This window comes from Cercospora beticola, chromosome 1 (assembly GCF_033473495.1).
Source record: "Cercospora beticola chromosome 1, complete sequence".
Classification (NCBI taxonomy): Eukaryota; Fungi; Ascomycota; class Dothideomycetes; order Mycosphaerellales; family Mycosphaerellaceae; genus Cercospora; species Cercospora beticola.
Window position 1 is genome coordinate 56895 of NC_088935.1, and position 17186 is coordinate 74080.

A 17186-nucleotide genomic window follows, 5' to 3' on the forward strand; every position below is an offset into this window, starting at 1 on the left:
AAGACTCCGGGAGAGAGGGGTCGGACTGTGGGATAGCTCCAACCGAGCCAGATGTGGCTGAATTGGACAAGCACACTGGCAGACCACGAAGCTGTCGCGCTGTATACATATAGCATGTGTGAATACCGCCTTGCAGGATGTCGTCGTTCATAACGAGATCACGAACTCTTGAGTTGAATTCTTCAATAAACTCAACGCCTCTATCGCAGAGATGGCGACGACAAATTCCGAAGATGTGATTGAGCCTGTGAAAAAGGTTGACGACAAAGCGATTGTGACAGTCAACGGGAAAGAAGTCATCGTGAGCAGTGCGACGCAGAAGCCTACGAGATCGGTCTGGGTGGCTTGGGCTTATATCTTCGATGTGAGTTCTTGTAACTTACAAACTGCCTACTGACCAGCACTGACTCTGCCCTAGTGGTACCCCAGTCACTATTCGCCTGAGGAGAAGAAGCTGGTTCGCAAGCTCGACAGTGTCTTGTTGACGCTATGCTGTTTGTGCTTCTACATCAAATGGCTCGATCAGAATGCTCTCAACAGCGCATACTGGTCTGGTATGAGAGAAGAACTGGAGATCAAAGGCAACGAGTATGGTAACACACGTCAACGAGATCACAATACAAACTAAAATTGGAACCAGATACTCTCTCTTCGGCACTTTCTACAACATCGGCTACATGATCTTCGAGATTCCCAGCATGATGATCATCTCCAGACCCCAATTCGCACGCTACTACGTACCCACAATGGAAACCCTCTGGTCAATCCTCACCTTCACACAATCCCGTCTGAATGGTGTCCCTCAGATCTACGGCACAAGATTCCTCCTCGGAGTCCTCGAGACTCCCGCCGCTACAGGCTCGCTCTACCTCCTCACATCTTGGTATCGTGCGGATGAAGTGTTCAAACGTGCTGGAGTCTGGTATGTCTCTAGCAACGCTGGAGCCATGTTCAGCGGGTACTTGCAGGCTGCAGCACACAAAGGACTGGACGGCAACCTTGGAATGTCTGGTTGGAGATGGCTGTTCATAATTGATGGGTGTATAAGCATCTCCATCGCGTTCGCAGGTTTCTTCCTCTACCCGGGACTACCGACCACAAAGCCTCGAGTGTGGTGGCTTACAGAGGATGAACGTTTGCTTGCTGTTGCAAGAATGCAAAGCCAGGGCACGAAGCAGAGCTCCAAAATCTCGAAGAAAATGCTGAAACGGGTCTTCACACATTGGCACTTCTACGTTGTCGCACTATGCTACGTCTTCTTCCAGTGCACAAGTTATGTTGGTGGACAAATGCAAGCTTGGCTCAAGAAAGACGCCGATCTCTACGGAACGTGGTCGATCGAGGAGATCAATCTTATTCCGACGGGAGTGCAAGGTGTGGCGATCGTGACTGGAGTTCTGGTCACAAGCTTGGTGATGATCTATCCAATGTGGATTGTCTTCAGCTGCGTCACTGGCGTCCTACTACTTGCGAATGTATGCTTGAGAGTCTGGTATATTCCGAGAGCATTGCATTGTAAGTGCTATCCACGTATTGCACGAGTTCGAGCTGTTTTGCTAACAATTTTACAGTCACGGTGTATTACCTTCTCGGATTAACGTCCTGCGTCACTCCAATCCTGTTCCCGTGGGCGAATATGTTGATGCGCGATGACAATGAAGCCCGCAGCTTCACGACTGGTGCGATGATGACGATTGGTTGGGCATTCTTCAGTTTCTACCCGATTACGGTATTTCCGATCCTCGAAGGTAAGCCGCTGTGTCGATCTTCGAAAAGTCGCATCTGCTAACAAGCGCTAGCTCCACAATGGACGAAGGGGTTCACGGTTAACATTGTGTTCATTATCTGCTACTGGTCGCTGTTCTTGGTAGGACAGTATCTCTGGCGAAGAGAAGAGCAGAGGAAGAAGTACGACATTAATGCCAATGCTGCGGAACGTGACAGTGATGAGGAGCTGAAAGGCGAAAGCGTCGTACATGTTGAGTCAGTGGAGAAGAATGATCGCTAAGAGAGCGAGTTTGTTGTTCCTGAGCTCTCTGCCGCTCGGCAGCGAGATGTCCCGAAGCATCTTGAGCGCATGCCACAATTTATGGATACATATATGATGGCTTTCATTGCATTGTTCGTCGTGTCGAAATCCAATCGATCGCCACCACCGCCATGCCGCATATCCCGGGTTTCTCTGACAACCTTTTCGACTCGCGATCTGGACTCGTCCACGCGGCTGTGACACTGCTGAAGCCGCTACATGCCTACAGATCTCCTCGCAATGCACGGATCAAGCTCGCAACAGGAACTGGTGCCGGCTTCTCAGAAACCGCTGCACAACTGGAAGGTTTTGCTCGTCCGCTATGGGTCGTTGCAGATCTACTCCGTCTGGAGTTAGAGCCTTTACACGAGGACGGTCAACTGAGCACCTGGCTAGAAGGACTGAAAGCTGGCGTGGACCCCGGGAGCGAAGAATACTGGGGTGATTTGTCCGATTTTGACCAGAGAATGGTGGAGATGGAAAGTATTGCGTATGCCATATTGACAGCTCCAGAAATGTTTGGATTCCCAGACGACGAAAAGGCAAGAGCGAATTTGGTCGCTTGGTTGAGACAAATCAATGAGCACAAGATGCCTCAAACGAATTGGTTTTGTGCCTTGAATTCGCACATTGACGAGATTTAGCTGACTGTTCTTATAGGCTTTGGTTCCGTGTTTTGGTCAACCTCGCGCTTGTTCGTGTGCTGAAGGTCCCCGTCGACGAAGTGAAGCCGCACATCGATCGGAGTCTGGAAGTCCTAGACACATTTTATCTAGGCGAAGGGTGGAACTCCGATGGCCTATGGTGTGACGAGCACAAGCAAGCGGACTACTACTCTGGCAGCTTTGCCATACAGTTCGCCCAACTCCTATTCGTACGTTTTGCTTCAGATTATCATCCTGGAAGAATAAAGAGGTACAAACAGCAGGCGGCTGAATTTGCAAGCACATTTTGGAGATACTTCAGCAAGAACGGAGCTGCGATTCCCTTTGGCCGGAGCTTGACTTATCGCTTTGCATTCGCCGCATTCTGGTCTGCCGCATCAATAGCTGGAGTCGAACTTCCCGGGCCAGTCAAAGAGCCTGGAGTAGTGAAAGGCCTTATTACGAGACACTTGCGCTGGTGGGCGAAGCACGAAGCTATTTTCAACACAGATGCAACGCTCAATACCGGATATGCTTACCCGAACATGTTTCTCGCCGAGAACTATACGTCGCCGCAGAGCGTCTACTGGTGTCTGAAGACTTTCGTCGTCTTGGCCCTGCCAGAGCACGATGAATTCTGGCAGTGTAAAGAGCTGGCTTATCCGGAGATTTGTCCAGAGGGCGATCTAGAGCGACTAAGATTGCTGAAACCTCCAATGCACATCATGTGTAACACAGCGGAGCATCACTTCCTCCTGTCCTCTGGTCAATCAACAAAGAAACGCTTCAGAGCACGAGAAGCCAAATACAGCAAGTTTGCATACTCATCTGCATTCGGCTTCAGCGTACCGTGCGGCCTTTATTTGGAACAAATGGCGCCAGATTCCACTTTGTCTGTGCGTCGCTCGCGGCGAGGTGATGATGAATGGAAAGTGCGCTTTAATCCATACGATGTTGTATATCAGGACATTCAGATCGGAGAAGAGACGATACCGACAATTTTGAGTTCGTGGAAGCCGTGGAAGGAGCACGAGGCGTCCATTCGCACAACGCTTATCCCTCCAATGGCTAAGTGGCCAGGATGGCACGTGAGAGTCCATCGTATCTACTCTCCTGATGAAGAGGTTGAATTTTTCGATGCCGGCTTCGCCATATCTGCTCAAACTCGAGACGATCGATCGATATTTGAGCGCCCCATTGCAATGCTGTCCTCGGATGGCGAAGCTGTCAGGAGGACTGAAGAAGGATGGTGGACCGACGATAGTGGATGCACTCTTGTAATATCTGAGGCTGGAGCGAGTGGAGTATTCTCAATGCGTAATGGTGGCCTCAACGGTAAGGCGATGGTCATTCGAGCTGATCCAAATACGAACCTCATGGCACAAAGAACTCTCTTGCCAGCTGTGACAGGCGTGTTCAAACCCTCGACAGTGGCAAAGTACTCACTCGCAGTAACCGCCATCTTTGCAGTCGCGTCGCCAATCGACAATATTGATGTCTGGGCATTGTGGCGGAATGCACCAAACTTTGACGATATTTTATCGGCTGTGGGATAGGAAGAGATACCATCAGGACTTAGTACATTCAATGCACGAAAATCGTGGGTTCCCTCGGTCCCAGCTACTTTTCCACGTGAAGATCAGCTCGGGAAGCCGAATATCAATGCCGGACGTCTAGACTTTCCTTAGAATCCAATACGGTCGGTACCGGACCGTGTATGTTCTGCAGCTTCACGAAGGTCACCGGTACATATTGCCTGCAACGACTGCCGCTATGCAGAGACAGAACGGAGGATTTTCTTCAAGCAGAACTTGCACGCAGACTTCCCCGCATGTGAGGCTCTCGCCAGGCTCGGCGCCGCGCCGTAAGGGCCGCGCCAGCGCAGCCACGCGCCATTGAGGTACACGTTTCGATGTACCACGTGGCCCGCACACGAGCTTCACGAGAGATCTGCTTCTTGCAGCGAACATGTGTCTGGAGAGCGATCGTCAGGAATACAACTCAAATTCGACGTCGAATGGGTATATCGACTATTCACTTACATTTAAGCCCAACCCCTGTCGAGACACTCCACAATATGTCCAACAAGCATCAACACAAGCCTCCTTGATCGTATGCGCACGCGACGTGGCGAAGACCCGCAACAAAGCGCAACTAAAACCCGAAGTATCTTCTCCAACGAGCCCTAGACCAGGAGCTCAATTCGACTAAAACTGCGTCCCAGCCAGGGCCAGACCACCGGCACTGCCTGAAGTAGATTTTGAGTTGCGAAACCAGGCGAGTCCGCAGGATGACAAGCCTTGCCAACCCCGGTGGTCGAGATGGACCCCGCGTACCAAGAGAAATCTCCAGCTTGTTATAGGAGCTTCAGGTTTTTTGCCAAGAGGGCGGCGTCCGCCACGTCTCATACCACCGCGGGGCCAAGTAATATCCTGCTCGTTCGCACGATACGAAGCGCGCGTGTGCGCGCGCTCCGCGTGAGACTGAACCAGGTTCAGCAGGGCACGCGGTGGTATATACTGGACGTGCGGCGATCCTCGGTCGTTCTGTTTCCTTCCCACTCCTTCGTAGTCGTATTCTTTTCCCTTGAGGTCCTGTGTTAGGCCTGTCAAATTTGCTCATCATGGCGACCATTGCTCAGGATGACAAGGTCATCTACACCGAGACCGCTCTCGAGAAGGCCGAGACACCCACGCCAGGCACTCCAGACGAGAATGACCCAATCACTTGGTTCACGCCTGAAGAAGGCCGCAAGATCAAGCACAGAATCGATCGCAGACTCGTAGTCGTCCTCGGCACGATGTACTGTGTCAGCTTGATGGATCGCACAAACTTGTCCAATGCTGCCATTGCAGGCATGAGGACTGAAATGGAGATGGTTGGAAACAACCGCTACGTGAGTATTTACGCATCTCGGCTGCTGGAAATTCTCGACTGACAATTTCCAGGCCATTGTTACCCTCGTCTTCTTCCTGACCTACACCCTCCTGCAACCCGTTGCTACGCCATTGACCCGCAAGATCGGACCAAAGATCTTTCTCTCGAGCATTTGCGCTCTCTGGGGTATCGTCATGATTGGCATGGGCGTTGTCAACGACTGGACACATCTTGCTGCACTCCGAGTCATCCTCGGAATTTTCGAGGCCGGCTACTTCCCCGGAGCGGTGTATTTACTCTCGACTTGGTTCGTTCGATATGATGTCGGAAAGCGATATGCCATTTTCTACATGATCGGATCTTTGGCAAGCGCTGCATCCGGTATCCTCGCATACGGCTTGATGCAGATGAACGGACTGGCCAACTATGCTGGCTGGCGATGGTGAGTCACATGCCAGTGCTCCAGTGATCAACTTGCTAACAATCATTTAGGATCTTCATTATCGAAGGTATCCTCACCGTCCTAATCTCCATCCTCGGCTTCGTCTTTGTTGTCCCATTCCCGGATCAACAAGCCTGGAAATGCTGGGGCTTCCTCTCCGAGCGTGAGGTCCGCTACGTGATCGCCACTGTCGAGCACGACCGCGGTGACGCAAAGACTGAGGCTTTCACCATGAAGCGCTTTTTGACCCCAGCACTCGACCCTAAGGTCTGGGGATTCGCCCTCATCTTCCTTTGCACCACCACCATGGCCTACGCTCTCGCCTACTTCTTGCCAATCATTCTCAACCTTGGCATGGGATTCAGCGTCGCACAGAGTCAGTGCTTGGTTGCTCCACCTTACGCTTTTGCCGCTGTGGTCATGTGGGTCGAGTCCTGGATTGGCGACAAGTACCGCATGCGTGGACCCCAGCTCATCTTCAACGCTACTGTTGCTATTATCGGTCTTACTCTTATGGGCTGGGCCAAGTCTTCCGGTGTTCGATACCTCGGTGTCTTCATCTGCTGCGCTGGTGTCCAAGCCAACGTCGTCATGACCATGTCTTTCCAGGCCAACAACATCCGTGGACAGTGGAAGCGTGCTTTCTGCTCTGCCAGCTTGGTTGGATTCGGGGGTATCGGTGAGTTTTCCTCTTCACACTGTAAAAGTTTGTTCAGTGGCGCTAACATCTGTCTCAGGTGGTATTGCCGGCTCTCTCGTCTTCCGCGAGGTCGACAAGCCAAGATATATTCCAGGTCTCTGGGCTTGTATCACTGCCAGCTTGCTCACAATCGTGGTCACCTTGATTCTGCAATTGCACTTCAAGCTCCAGAATCGTGCCGCTGATCGTGGCGAGAAGGACAACTTGGAGGGCGGTGGCCCAACTTTCCGCTACACTCTGTAAGAAACTGCGGATGTGGCCTTGAGATGATGTTACGAAGTATATACCCAAATGATGAAGATGAGTTCACGTTACCAACATTCCAAGCCGCTCATGGTCCTCGTTTTCGATATTGCCACATCGTTGCCATCTGGAGGAATGACAACGGAGCGTGTCAAATAAGAACCCGAAATGCATCGTTTACGTTGCGGGAGACTGACAGACAGCCAACGTAGCTTTGATTTAAGCGCCACTCTAGGGCATCCGCTTGTTTCAAGAGTGGATCGCGTGCGGCAGGAGGTAAGAAACTCGCGTCATGTGACAAGACACCGCCACATATGCTGGTGCTCACATTCTAGACGATGATTGATCGGGCCTTGTACCCAGATCTTCTTTGTATGATCATCCCAACTACAGCTCATTGTATATGAGAAGCAACAAAGATGTCGAAGTGAAGGCATGATGCTACTAGATCGACATGACCCCAGATGCATCCGAATGACGATTTTGTTGTTCAGCGTGAGCTCCCGCATCTTCATCTTGACTTGCGTCTCGAAGTAAAACAGGTAATGGGTGGGAGTTCTACGACCACTCACTGTAAAGCGGGTTCCATAATCGCTCACTATCAGTACCGGCACCGTATCCGAACAGGCTGACTGCCGAGAAGCGTCCTTTTCTGAGGCCATGAGTTCGTTCAACAGCTTCATGCCCATAGCATACATAATTGATGTCCAACCACAATCGATTCTTGTCAGTCTATACTGCATCTCGCCACGAAGTATCTTCGCAGCCACTCTGTGGCAATGATCTGCTCGAGTAAAAAGAATTATGTCTATTCTTGTTCAGCCTTGCGGCGCACTCAGCCTTCCCGCATCGCCAGCCTTGCCATACGGCAGCAAACTTTGTCAATGTCGACGTGGCTGCATTAGGGACGCATGGTGATGGCTATAATCGATTCTATTTGCAGGCACCATCGATGGCAGACATCGATACCTCTACGTAGATGGCTTAGTGTTGACAGTACCTGGATGTCATTGATCTTCCAGGTCGATCGCGTGCGACTGGTGACACGTAGAACAGGCAGGATCGTTTGCTTACATTGTCCAGCCTTGCTCCTTGCTCGCCGACCCATGTCCTCTCCAGCAGCCCAACAGCAATCATGATCCTCCTCGCGGAAGACAAGCTGACATGGATCCTGATTGTACTACCGTACATCGCAGCACCGACATGCTATCGGCAGAATGGGACTCAATTCGGCAGCGGCAATGACTACATCTGCAATAGCAGCGCAGAATTCAGTATGTGTTGTGACTTGCGGAGCATGTGCACAACGAATGGTCTATGCAAATCAAGAAGGTCCATTGGAAACAATCAGGACAACCTGTATTGGCGCACGGGATGCACAGATCCGACCTGGAAGTCGCCTGCCTGCTCTGGCTTCTGCAACGGAACGCGCGAAGGTCAGCTCATACTCCTACTTCCATATTCTCAATCGCGCTGACTATATCATTCAAAGATCCCGATGCTCCTGGCGGCAGCCACAAAGTCATTGCCTGTTCCGAGACGACATACTGCTGTGCCAGGCTCTCCGTCGACACAAGTAGAGATCCTTATTACTGCTGTCCAGGGAATAGCTCGGCGACATCTGAACTCCTCACGCTAGGACCCGCGAATTATCTTGCTGGGATTAGATTGTACACAACGTGGCCACCGAATCCCAGTGCGACCTCGACACAGTCTGCGATCCAAACTGCCAGCAATTCAGCAAGTCTTGCGACGCCAATGGGCGATGGAGAAGACACGTCACCATCCGAAGGAGATGGCCTGAGCACCGGCGCGACAGCAGGCATAGCCGTAGGCGCCACAGTCGCTGTGCTTGCCGCTCTCATTGTTGGATTCTTCTTGTGGATGCGGCATAAACAGAGGGGAAATAAAGCAACCTCGCAAGAATCGGAGAACGAGACGCAACAGATGGTGCAGAACGAAGCCTCTGTATCCTCGAGGGACAAGCAACAGGGCGCCTGGGACAAATCACACCGTGGTGAGATGTACAGCGAAGGTCGAGCAGCTGAGTTGCCCATCGAAGACCGATCGTATGAGCTGTATGCCGGAGATCGAAGATTTGAGCTTCCTGAAGGTGGAAGGCTGTAGTTCGCGATGCTTAAGCCATCTACTTCATGTTCGTTGTTCCCATCGAGTGGCTCATTGTCATATGGGGCTCAGTCGATGCCATAATATAATGTAAATATTGTTGCAGTATCGTATGCCTGCTAAGTGTGCGTGATGCTGTATCTCTATTTCATGTCCGTGCAGTATTATTTTCTGTATCATTGTCATCTCTGTCGTTCAGCAAAGCTTCTCGCTCATCTTCTGCGACTGGCTTCTCTTTGTACCCTCTCCAGCCTGTTCCTGCTTGCACGAAAAATGCCACGAAAGCAATTCCCGCCATAGCGAACCAAAGAACCCTCAGCGCATACTGGTAAGACTCAATCGCAATCTCTCGCTCTGGGCTTGACAGCTGCTCAACGAGAGCTGGCGATCCCAGGAGGCGCCGCACGAGCGAAGGATTCTTGAGTCCAGCGTCTCGGAACCTCCTCTGTAGATCCGTATACAGTGTGCGCTCGAACAGGCCGCCACCGAGAGCCGACCCAAACGATCCAGCGAAGCCACGAAATGTGGCCAGCAATGCAGTAGCCACATAATGAGTTGCTTTTGGCGTGAGATGTAGCATGTGTGCAAGATTGTAGTTCATTGCTGCTCCAGTCACAAAGCCACAGACGAAGAGTACAAAGACAAATGCCCAAGCTGGCACGTTGTCGATTGATAGGAAACCAAGAGCTGCCAGTGTTACGGGAAACGCCAGATATGTGATCAGCGTCGGCAGATAGAAAGATCCTTGGCGCTTGATGTGAAGCCAGCCTACTGAAAGTCCGCCGAGCGCAAAGCCAAAATTTGTCGGGATGAGCATTGCTCCAGCTGTCGAAGGCGACCAGGTCCGGACTGCCAAAGCGTAAGTCGGCGCATAGAACAGCACGCTCCACCTGGCCATCATGAACCCAACAGTTCCTAGGCAAGTGAAAAGCAGTCCCCTCGATTTGAGTAAAGCAACTGGAATAAATGGATCCTTGGCAAAGTAAACCTCGTTGTTGACGAAAAGAATTAGCACGATGGCCGAAGCGACAATTGGCCAGATCGGTATCTGCTTAGGTGCTGCCATCGCATATAGTAACAGCACAAGCGATCCTGTAAGTAGAAGCGCGCCCGTGTAGTCCAGTCTCCGAAGTCTTGTCCATGTCGATTCTTCATCAGCAACTTTGCCAGCATGAAAGTCTCCAGGCAGGGCAAAAAGTAGCACCAGACCAACAAATGCGCAGATTGGTATCTGCATCCAGAACAATGCTCGCCATCCCGTAATCGGAAGTAGTGCACCTGCGGCAGTCGCTCCTACAGCAACGCCGACAGTAAATCCAGTATTGAGCAGCCCAATTCCAAGTCCACGCCGCTTCGATCCAGTGAGTTCCAAAACGATAATAATACTAATCGTGAACACCCCACTGGCACCCACTCCCTGCACACATCTTCCGAAGACAAAGCTCTCAAAGCTGGAAGCCACCGCGCACAAGAGACATCCTATTGCAAGCAGTAGCGACGAGACCACAATGCACGACCTCGGCGAGAAGACGCTGCTCAATTTCCCATTGAGTGGTCCCAGGGAAGACATGGTGATGAGAAAAGCTGAAGTAAACCACGAAGTCGCTTCGAAAGCGTCCAGTTCGGCTGCAATTGATGATTGAGTCGTCGTGAGTAAGCTCATATTGGTTGCGACGATGAAGATGAGGACGCCGAGTGCGCTGTAGACGAGGAGTCCTCGGATTGGGCTTAACGATTGGCTTGCTTGGGTGTGCCCGTCGCCGTCGCTGCCATTCTCCGGCAATGATTTGACATTTGCTGCCCCATCAGGGGTCGCGTTGCTGGGAGGATCGCCTTTTCCATGTTTTGCCACTGTAGTCGGTATCGGAGGAATAAGTGGCGTCGTCTCAGAAGGTGTTAGTGTTCCAGAAGAAGGGCCAGACAGTGCCGGCTCTGGGCCAGTGTTCTGGACATTGCCTTGATGATTGTAAGAAGACATGGCCGAAGGTCTTGTCCCCGTGATCTGTAGTGAATGAGGCTCTGCGATTTCTCCGATTTAGGCGTAGAACCAGGTACAGATGCCCATCAGCGTGGAAGGTTCCGAACTCTATGCATCAAGCTTGTTCATGGGTCATCAATGATTGATTTGAAGGGAAAGAACTGATGTATTGGTGGACAACAAGTAACACCCGTACAGCGATGGAACATAGATAAAGCACAATACTTTCAGAAGAGAGAGTAAGTTGTTGACGTTGTGCCGTCCGGATTACAAAGCGGTTCGCTAGATGAGGTTAGATATCGCGGGAAGCTCCGTCCCGGATACCATTGAAATCCAAGCGACAATTCATTGAAGATTGATGTGAAGTTACTCGAAACCGGCAGCTTCGGCCGACGTCGCTCCAAGCTGGTTGCTCACTCAGCAAGACAATCACAAACAATGCCATTCAAGGCAGTTCGCCGACGTCCCTTTTGCGAACTTGGGATTTTGACGACAACCACATCGCGGTGGCCTAGCTCCTGAGGCATTCTTCACTTTGCTTCGAAAAATGCTTGGCCTGCGGTCGAAATCGATCCTTTGCCCGGCTGGAACCTTTTTCGCTGCGGGGGCCATCTCGATGGCGCTGATCAAGTTTCGCTTTTGAAACTGCTCTGGCGGAAGCTCCACGGGATGAGATGCCGACGGAATGGCCACCATGGATGCGAACACGAGCGAGAGGTCCTGGCTCAACATCTTCGAGATCCGCTCTGGTTTCTGCTGAACATCTATACTCAGCCGAGCCATTGAGACTGGTCCAAGAACTAGATCGAATAGCCGAATATACGAAGCCTTAGACTATCGCAACGTTTGCACTTGCAATGGCCAGGAAAGAGCTCAGTGTCGGGATCGTTGGCGCGGGAATTGGAGGTCTGATGGCGGCCATTGCAATGGCTCAGGCAGGCTGTCAGGTCACAATACTTGAAGCGGCAGAGCAGTTGGGAGAGATTGGCGCTGGCATCCAGATGGTAGAGACTGGCACAGTGATGGCATAGGCTTGGGCTGATTATAGCAGACCCCGAACGCATCGAGACTCCTCATTCGATACGGCGTCCACGAGGCGATTGGCGACAATCTGGTTCCATTCACAGAGCTCAATCTGAGAAAGAAGAATGGAGAGAAAGTGGGCTACACCTTGATCAAGCGGGTCGAAGAGGCTCTTGGATATCCTTGGTGGCTGGTCCACAGGCACCATCTTCACACCGGCCTTGTGAAGGTTGCGCGGCGCAATGGTGTGCGAATTCTTGTGGGCAGCAGGGTTCGAGATTTGATTCAAGGGCCGGAAGGGAGCGTGAATGTGGCTACGACAACTGGGAAGACGTACGCCTTTGATCTGGTCGTGGGTGCTGACGGTGTCCAGTCCGTGGTCCGAAAGACGCTGTTTTTGCACGTCAGACCTTGTCCTCCAACTGGAAATTGCGCATACCGAGCGATCGTCCCTTACGATGAAGTGAGGTGTGACCCTCTGACGAGATCACTTGTGGAAGATGCGAATGGTGACTCAATCAAGACAATGGAAGTCTGGATGTCGCCTTCGGGCTACATCATCTCGTATCCGATATCGAACTGTAAGGATTTCAACATGGTTTTGAGTCACTTCCGCAAGCCTTCTGTCGACACAGTGCAAGAGGTGTCTGTTGAGGAAGTGCGCAACGAGTACCAAGGATACGATGCTCGGATTGAGAGAGTTATCAGTATGATCAAGGCGCCGATCGCTCGTTGGCCTTTACTTGTGACCGGACCCTTGGAGTCTTGGTCAAACTCAGCAAAGAACGTTGTTCTCATGGGAGATGCTGCGCATAGCATGACCAACCATATGGTAATTTCGTCATCCAAGACAAAACCCTCATCGTTGACTAACCGCTAGTCTTAACAGGCACAGGGCGCGGCAACGAGCATGGAAGATGGCGCCTTCCTGGCGAGATGCCTCAGTCATGTCGTGGGTGGCACACTAAGTCTGCGAGATGCGATCGCGCTGTACGAACGTGGGCGCATGCCGAAAGCATCGTACAAGCAACAATTATCTTACCTCAATGGGTGGCTCTGGCATTTGCCCGACGGGGCAGCAGCAGAAGCCAGGAACCGAACGATGACGTGTGAACTGGATGGCCAAGTCCCAATCAGGAGCGCCAATCTTTATGGCGATCCGAGCACAGTGCTGGAATGCTATGGCTACGACGCTGAAGAGCATGCTGATCAAGTCGTTGAAGAATATTTCAATTCGGCTCCGATAAAATGCCAAGCGACCAGCGTTACCCAGACTGAGGCGTGCAGAAAAGCAAACTGGTTTCTCCCCGGCAAGTTCCAGTTCACGCCGAAACTGTGACCTGAATTGGCGGGTTTGCAACAAGCATATCGGAGCGCCCGAAGAAGGCGTTCATCACATTCATTTCTCTGCACTATTCTCCTCATCTCATCCTTCGCAGATCTGGTCTCGGCACGCGGAGTTGTTCCCGGCGCCCAACTCCATCCTGGCGTCTAGATCTCCTAGATTCTCCGCGCCAAGCACAGCTTTAGCGGCCAACGTGCTGCTGCGTGGCTGCGGCGTGCGAGCGAACCTTCCGCGCCATGTTGCACGGCGTACCTCGACACGATCGCCCGCAGGATGACAGCGTGAAGTGTATGCATGTCGCGTATTCCTTACACGCGGAAACCCAACTCCGCTCCGCCCGGCACCGCCAACGCCGCAGAAGCCTCGATCAAGCCTTCCGCTGTATGATTGCCTATCTGGAGCCGACCGTTTATCTCAAACAAGCTACAGACAATGCGAGGATCCCATGACGCTCATGCTGGAGTGAAGCCGTACAATCGTATAGGACGCTATGTCAATCTGGATTCAGAGGCCGCGCTCATGGCGGCCTTCGCCTTCGCTCTTCTCTCCGCTTCGCCGCAGCATCAAAGCCTTTTGGCGGCATCAACTTCGCCTCCACAAAAGTCATCACTACTGCTTCGCGACGCTGCGACACCACGGTGCTCGAGGCGGGGTCTGGTCTGTGGCTTGCCTCGCTCGACGATAGTGAAAGCCACTGAGGTGCTGTCGAGGTCTCGAGACCTCCTCTGCAGCATCTTTACGGACCCGAGTAAGGCCCTGCTACTAACCACGCGGGGCCACTTTGGAACACGCTTCGTGGCGTAGAGCCACAGATCCTCCTCTGAGTTTCCTCCGCTAGAGAAACCCCATCTATCCACATCCGTGAAGGCGCAAGCACTAATAATACAATACATGCTCGACTTCTCCCACCTCCATCCTTGGCTGGCAGTGCTCTTGCTCGGCTATTGGATATGGAGCGCCACATGAGACCCATAAACCTGGGCATGATGTCTCCCAACTGTCGTGAATGCTGCATCGCACCACTGACCCTGTGTATCCCGCGCTGAACAGTGGTGCGCATTCGAATTGGGATCACACAAGCCAAGTTGGGTAAGATTGTCGCTGCACCCCAGCACATCGGACCTATTAGCGATTTTCTGGCGTCTAGTCTCGGTGAGCATCGGTCGCAAGGCAATTGGTGTGTCTGCCTTTCTCGGTACAAGGGTACATTGGCGGCTCTGCTTCTCGAACAGGCACACGCCAATACCAGGAGTGCCTATGTGATTGCATATATGGACAGCATAGCGAGCGGCGCACTGGCAAAGTCGTTTGCTTTTGCCCTTTCGTGAACACTGCCACTCCAGTCTGCGGAAAAGACTATCAATCTCTTGTCCAATCTCAACTCACAACTACCCGCGACTGAAGTCAATCCGCATTTACATCATTGCGGCCTCTGCGCAGCCTCACCGTCCGATGACAACACACATCACTGCGCCGCAATCACAACTGCACTGATATTCAGCGTCCAACACCTAGGCGACCTTGTCGGTAATTGTATTGCAGTTGCGCAAGGGCCCATCCGAATCACTCGACACTCTCTGAGAATAGCACCACCGAGTGCCCCTTTCCACACCGCCACCTATCTCCTGTACAACGATGCAGCGCGACAACAGATCACCGTCAAGCGATATAGATCGGGGCCGGACCTCCGGCGATGACTTCGATCAGCAAGGTTCCTGGAGTGCGACCTTGCCGACGACTGAGCACTACTACTTTCATGGTGGTGCAAGAACAACCCAGATCTACCGCCGACCTGATTGCGATGACTCGGAGCAGATTGCCCATCCGCAGTTTGTTGAAGACCATCGGTCGCGATTTACCTCGCCGACTTACAGCGGGACCAGCGCCGGTGGACCACCGAGCGTCGACAGCTCTCGCAGCGATTGCAATAGCTCACCGAGGTTGAAGACCGAGACAGGAGGTCACTGGTGTTCACAATCGCCCACCCCACTCCTTGAGAACATGCCACTCCCTCACGGTGGCTATGCCCCTGGGTCGCAATATACGGCATCGTTACATGCTTGCGTCGCTATGCATGAAGTTCATCCACAGGCCGACGAGCCCGATGACACCCCCACTTCCTCGCTGGGGAGGGGTGTCGCGTACCCCTATCCGCACCTGCACCCATTGACATATTATGACGGATTCGTGCCAGACGATGGTCAAGCAGGGTTACCGCCGGACATCGAGCCTGCGTATGGCTCTCGGGAACAGAATCGTGAAATGCTCTCTCACCCGGGCGAGGGTGGAAGGCCTGCCAATTTTCGTCATCGAAGGACGCTGTCGGCAACCACAGATAGAACCACTACTGGCAGGATACGGCGTCCGCCATACTCGCGACATGGCTCTTCCAACCAGCCAAGCACACGATCACGATCATCGAGCAGTCGTGCTGCGCCAGCGAGCGTTTTCCCGTGCCTCTTTGTCGTCTATGGCTGCGACCGCACGTTCACGTCGAAGAACGAATGGAAGCGTCACATTCAGACACAGCACGTCCAACTCGAATACTGGCGCTGTATACAGTGCTTCAAAGGGCCGTCGAGCGAACAAGATAAGGATTTCAATCGCAAGGACCTCTTTACACAGCACATCCTGCGCATGCATTCAACGCAGAGTGAGCAGTCTTCCACCCGTGGGGGAAAGGTAAAGAGCGACACGCAAAAGAGATATGAGGATATGGAGGCCGAGAGATGCCGCAGGACCTTGCGACAGCCTCCGAACGACAGCCGATGCATCGTATGCGACCAGACCTTCTCAGGTCCTGGTAGCTGGGAGCAATGTATCGACCACATTGGCAAGCACCTGGATACTGCGGCCAAAGATGGGCTTGCCGACATGCTAAACCCACGCAATTGGCGACAGGATTATGCTCTTCAGCAGTATTTGCAGCGCGAGGACATTCTGACGATCGATACTCAGGGCTCTCTTAGGCTTTCTTAGGCTGCATTCGCCCAATCAGACCGAGTCTATTAGCAATACTCATCAATAATGATTCAGCGTGCTTCTTCACGTGTTCGCTACTTCGTCCAAGAGCAACTTCGTCGTTTCGTAAAGGGTGCGAACGATGCACGTCTCGTCCCAGCAAGCCTCAAAAGCCCCATCTTGGCAACACGGTGTGACACCTTCACTACCCAATGCAGCATACGCCGCAGAAGGAACAAGCCGAGATTCTCGTCAATGCACGGGAGCCGCGCGATAGAGTCAAGAATGTATGACATCGGGTGGATGCATGCAGGGCGTCTAGCATGCGCCGACGCCATCTCAGCCACGCACCGCGCCTGTTTTTTCGGCTCCGGTTTATTCATGCAAAGTCGTCTGTCATCTGATTTCGCACGTTCTCGATTGCTCTTTCGTAGCGGCCGAAGAATCAAATTCGCGTTGCATAGCATACCATTCTGTCGGGCTCTGTGCCGTCGCTTGGCAAGCCCCATTCACTTCACGGCTGGCGCTTACTGGCTACGCGCGAAAGTGGCTGATGGCGTATACGATGATGATGTGTTGGGCGAAATGAGCACTCAGCACGGTAGATTCACGGTTGAGATTGTAGGGTCTTGCGACTTTGGAGATGAGAGCATCAACGTGACAGTATCTTTCGACGACGTACATGGCTGCATATGGTGTTGTGTCGCGACGGTGGTCACATTATCCAGACTTTCAACAAGAAGATCGTTTTGTGGGGCACTCTCATTACAGCTCTACAAGATTGACCATCTGGAGCAGATGAATCAGCTAGAGGTAT

General features: G+C 52.3%; 7 protein-coding genes across 7 annotated transcripts; 6 read left to right on the forward strand and 1 right to left on the reverse strand.

The window, feature by feature from the left end:
- Positions 1–211: 211 nt before the first annotated feature.
- Positions 212–2008, forward strand: RHO25_000027 (uncharacterized protein; the record flags this gene model as incomplete). Its single annotated transcript, XM_023592659.1, has 5 exons — positions 212–364; positions 419–588; positions 641–1515; positions 1572–1748; positions 1800–2008. 5 exons carry the CDS (start codon positions 212–214, stop codon positions 2006–2008), a joined length of 1584 nt encoding a protein of 527 aa, XP_023459566.1.
- Positions 2009–2160: 152 nt separating this feature from the next.
- Positions 2161–4229, forward strand: RHO25_000028 (uncharacterized protein; the record flags this gene model as incomplete). Its single annotated transcript, XM_023592660.1, has 2 exons — positions 2161–2636; positions 2690–4229. The coding sequence occupies 2 exons, from the start codon at positions 2161–2163 to the stop codon at positions 4227–4229; spliced, it is 2016 nt and encodes a 671-aa protein (XP_023459565.1).
- Positions 4230–5296: 1067 nt separating this feature from the next.
- RHO25_000029 (uncharacterized protein) lies at positions 5297–6935 on the forward strand (the record flags this gene model as incomplete). The annotated part of the gene is made up of 4 exons (XM_023592661.1): positions 5297–5569; positions 5622–5992; positions 6043–6671; positions 6730–6935. The coding sequence occupies 4 exons, from the start codon at positions 5297–5299 to the stop codon at positions 6933–6935; spliced, it is 1479 nt and encodes a 492-aa protein (XP_023459564.1).
- Positions 6936–8070: 1135 nt separating this feature from the next.
- On the forward strand, positions 8071–9062 carry RHO25_000030 (uncharacterized protein; the record flags this gene model as incomplete). Its single annotated transcript, XM_065601971.1, has 2 exons — positions 8071–8209; positions 8428–9062. 2 exons carry the CDS (start codon positions 8071–8073, stop codon positions 9060–9062), a joined length of 774 nt encoding a protein of 257 aa, XP_065458043.1.
- A 148-nt stretch (positions 9063–9210) lies between these two features.
- On the reverse strand, positions 9211–11040 carry RHO25_000031 (uncharacterized protein; the record flags this gene model as incomplete). Its single annotated transcript, XM_023592662.2, has 1 exon — positions 9211–11040. One exon carries the CDS (start codon positions 11038–11040, stop codon positions 9211–9213), a length of 1830 nt encoding a protein of 609 aa, XP_023458439.1.
- An 857-nt stretch (positions 11041–11897) lies between these two features.
- RHO25_000032 (uncharacterized protein) lies at positions 11898–13402 on the forward strand (the record flags this gene model as incomplete). Its single annotated transcript, XM_023592663.2, has 3 exons — positions 11898–12044; positions 12092–12895; positions 12953–13402. 3 exons carry the CDS (start codon positions 11898–11900, stop codon positions 13400–13402), a joined length of 1401 nt encoding a protein of 466 aa, XP_023458440.2.
- Positions 13403–15043: 1641 nt separating this feature from the next.
- Positions 15044–16387, forward strand: RHO25_000033 (uncharacterized protein; the record flags this gene model as incomplete). The annotated part of the gene is made up of 1 exon (XM_023592664.2): positions 15044–16387. One exon carries the CDS (start codon positions 15044–15046, stop codon positions 16385–16387), a length of 1344 nt encoding a protein of 447 aa, XP_023458441.1.
- Between the last annotated feature and the right edge of the window lie 799 nt (positions 16388–17186).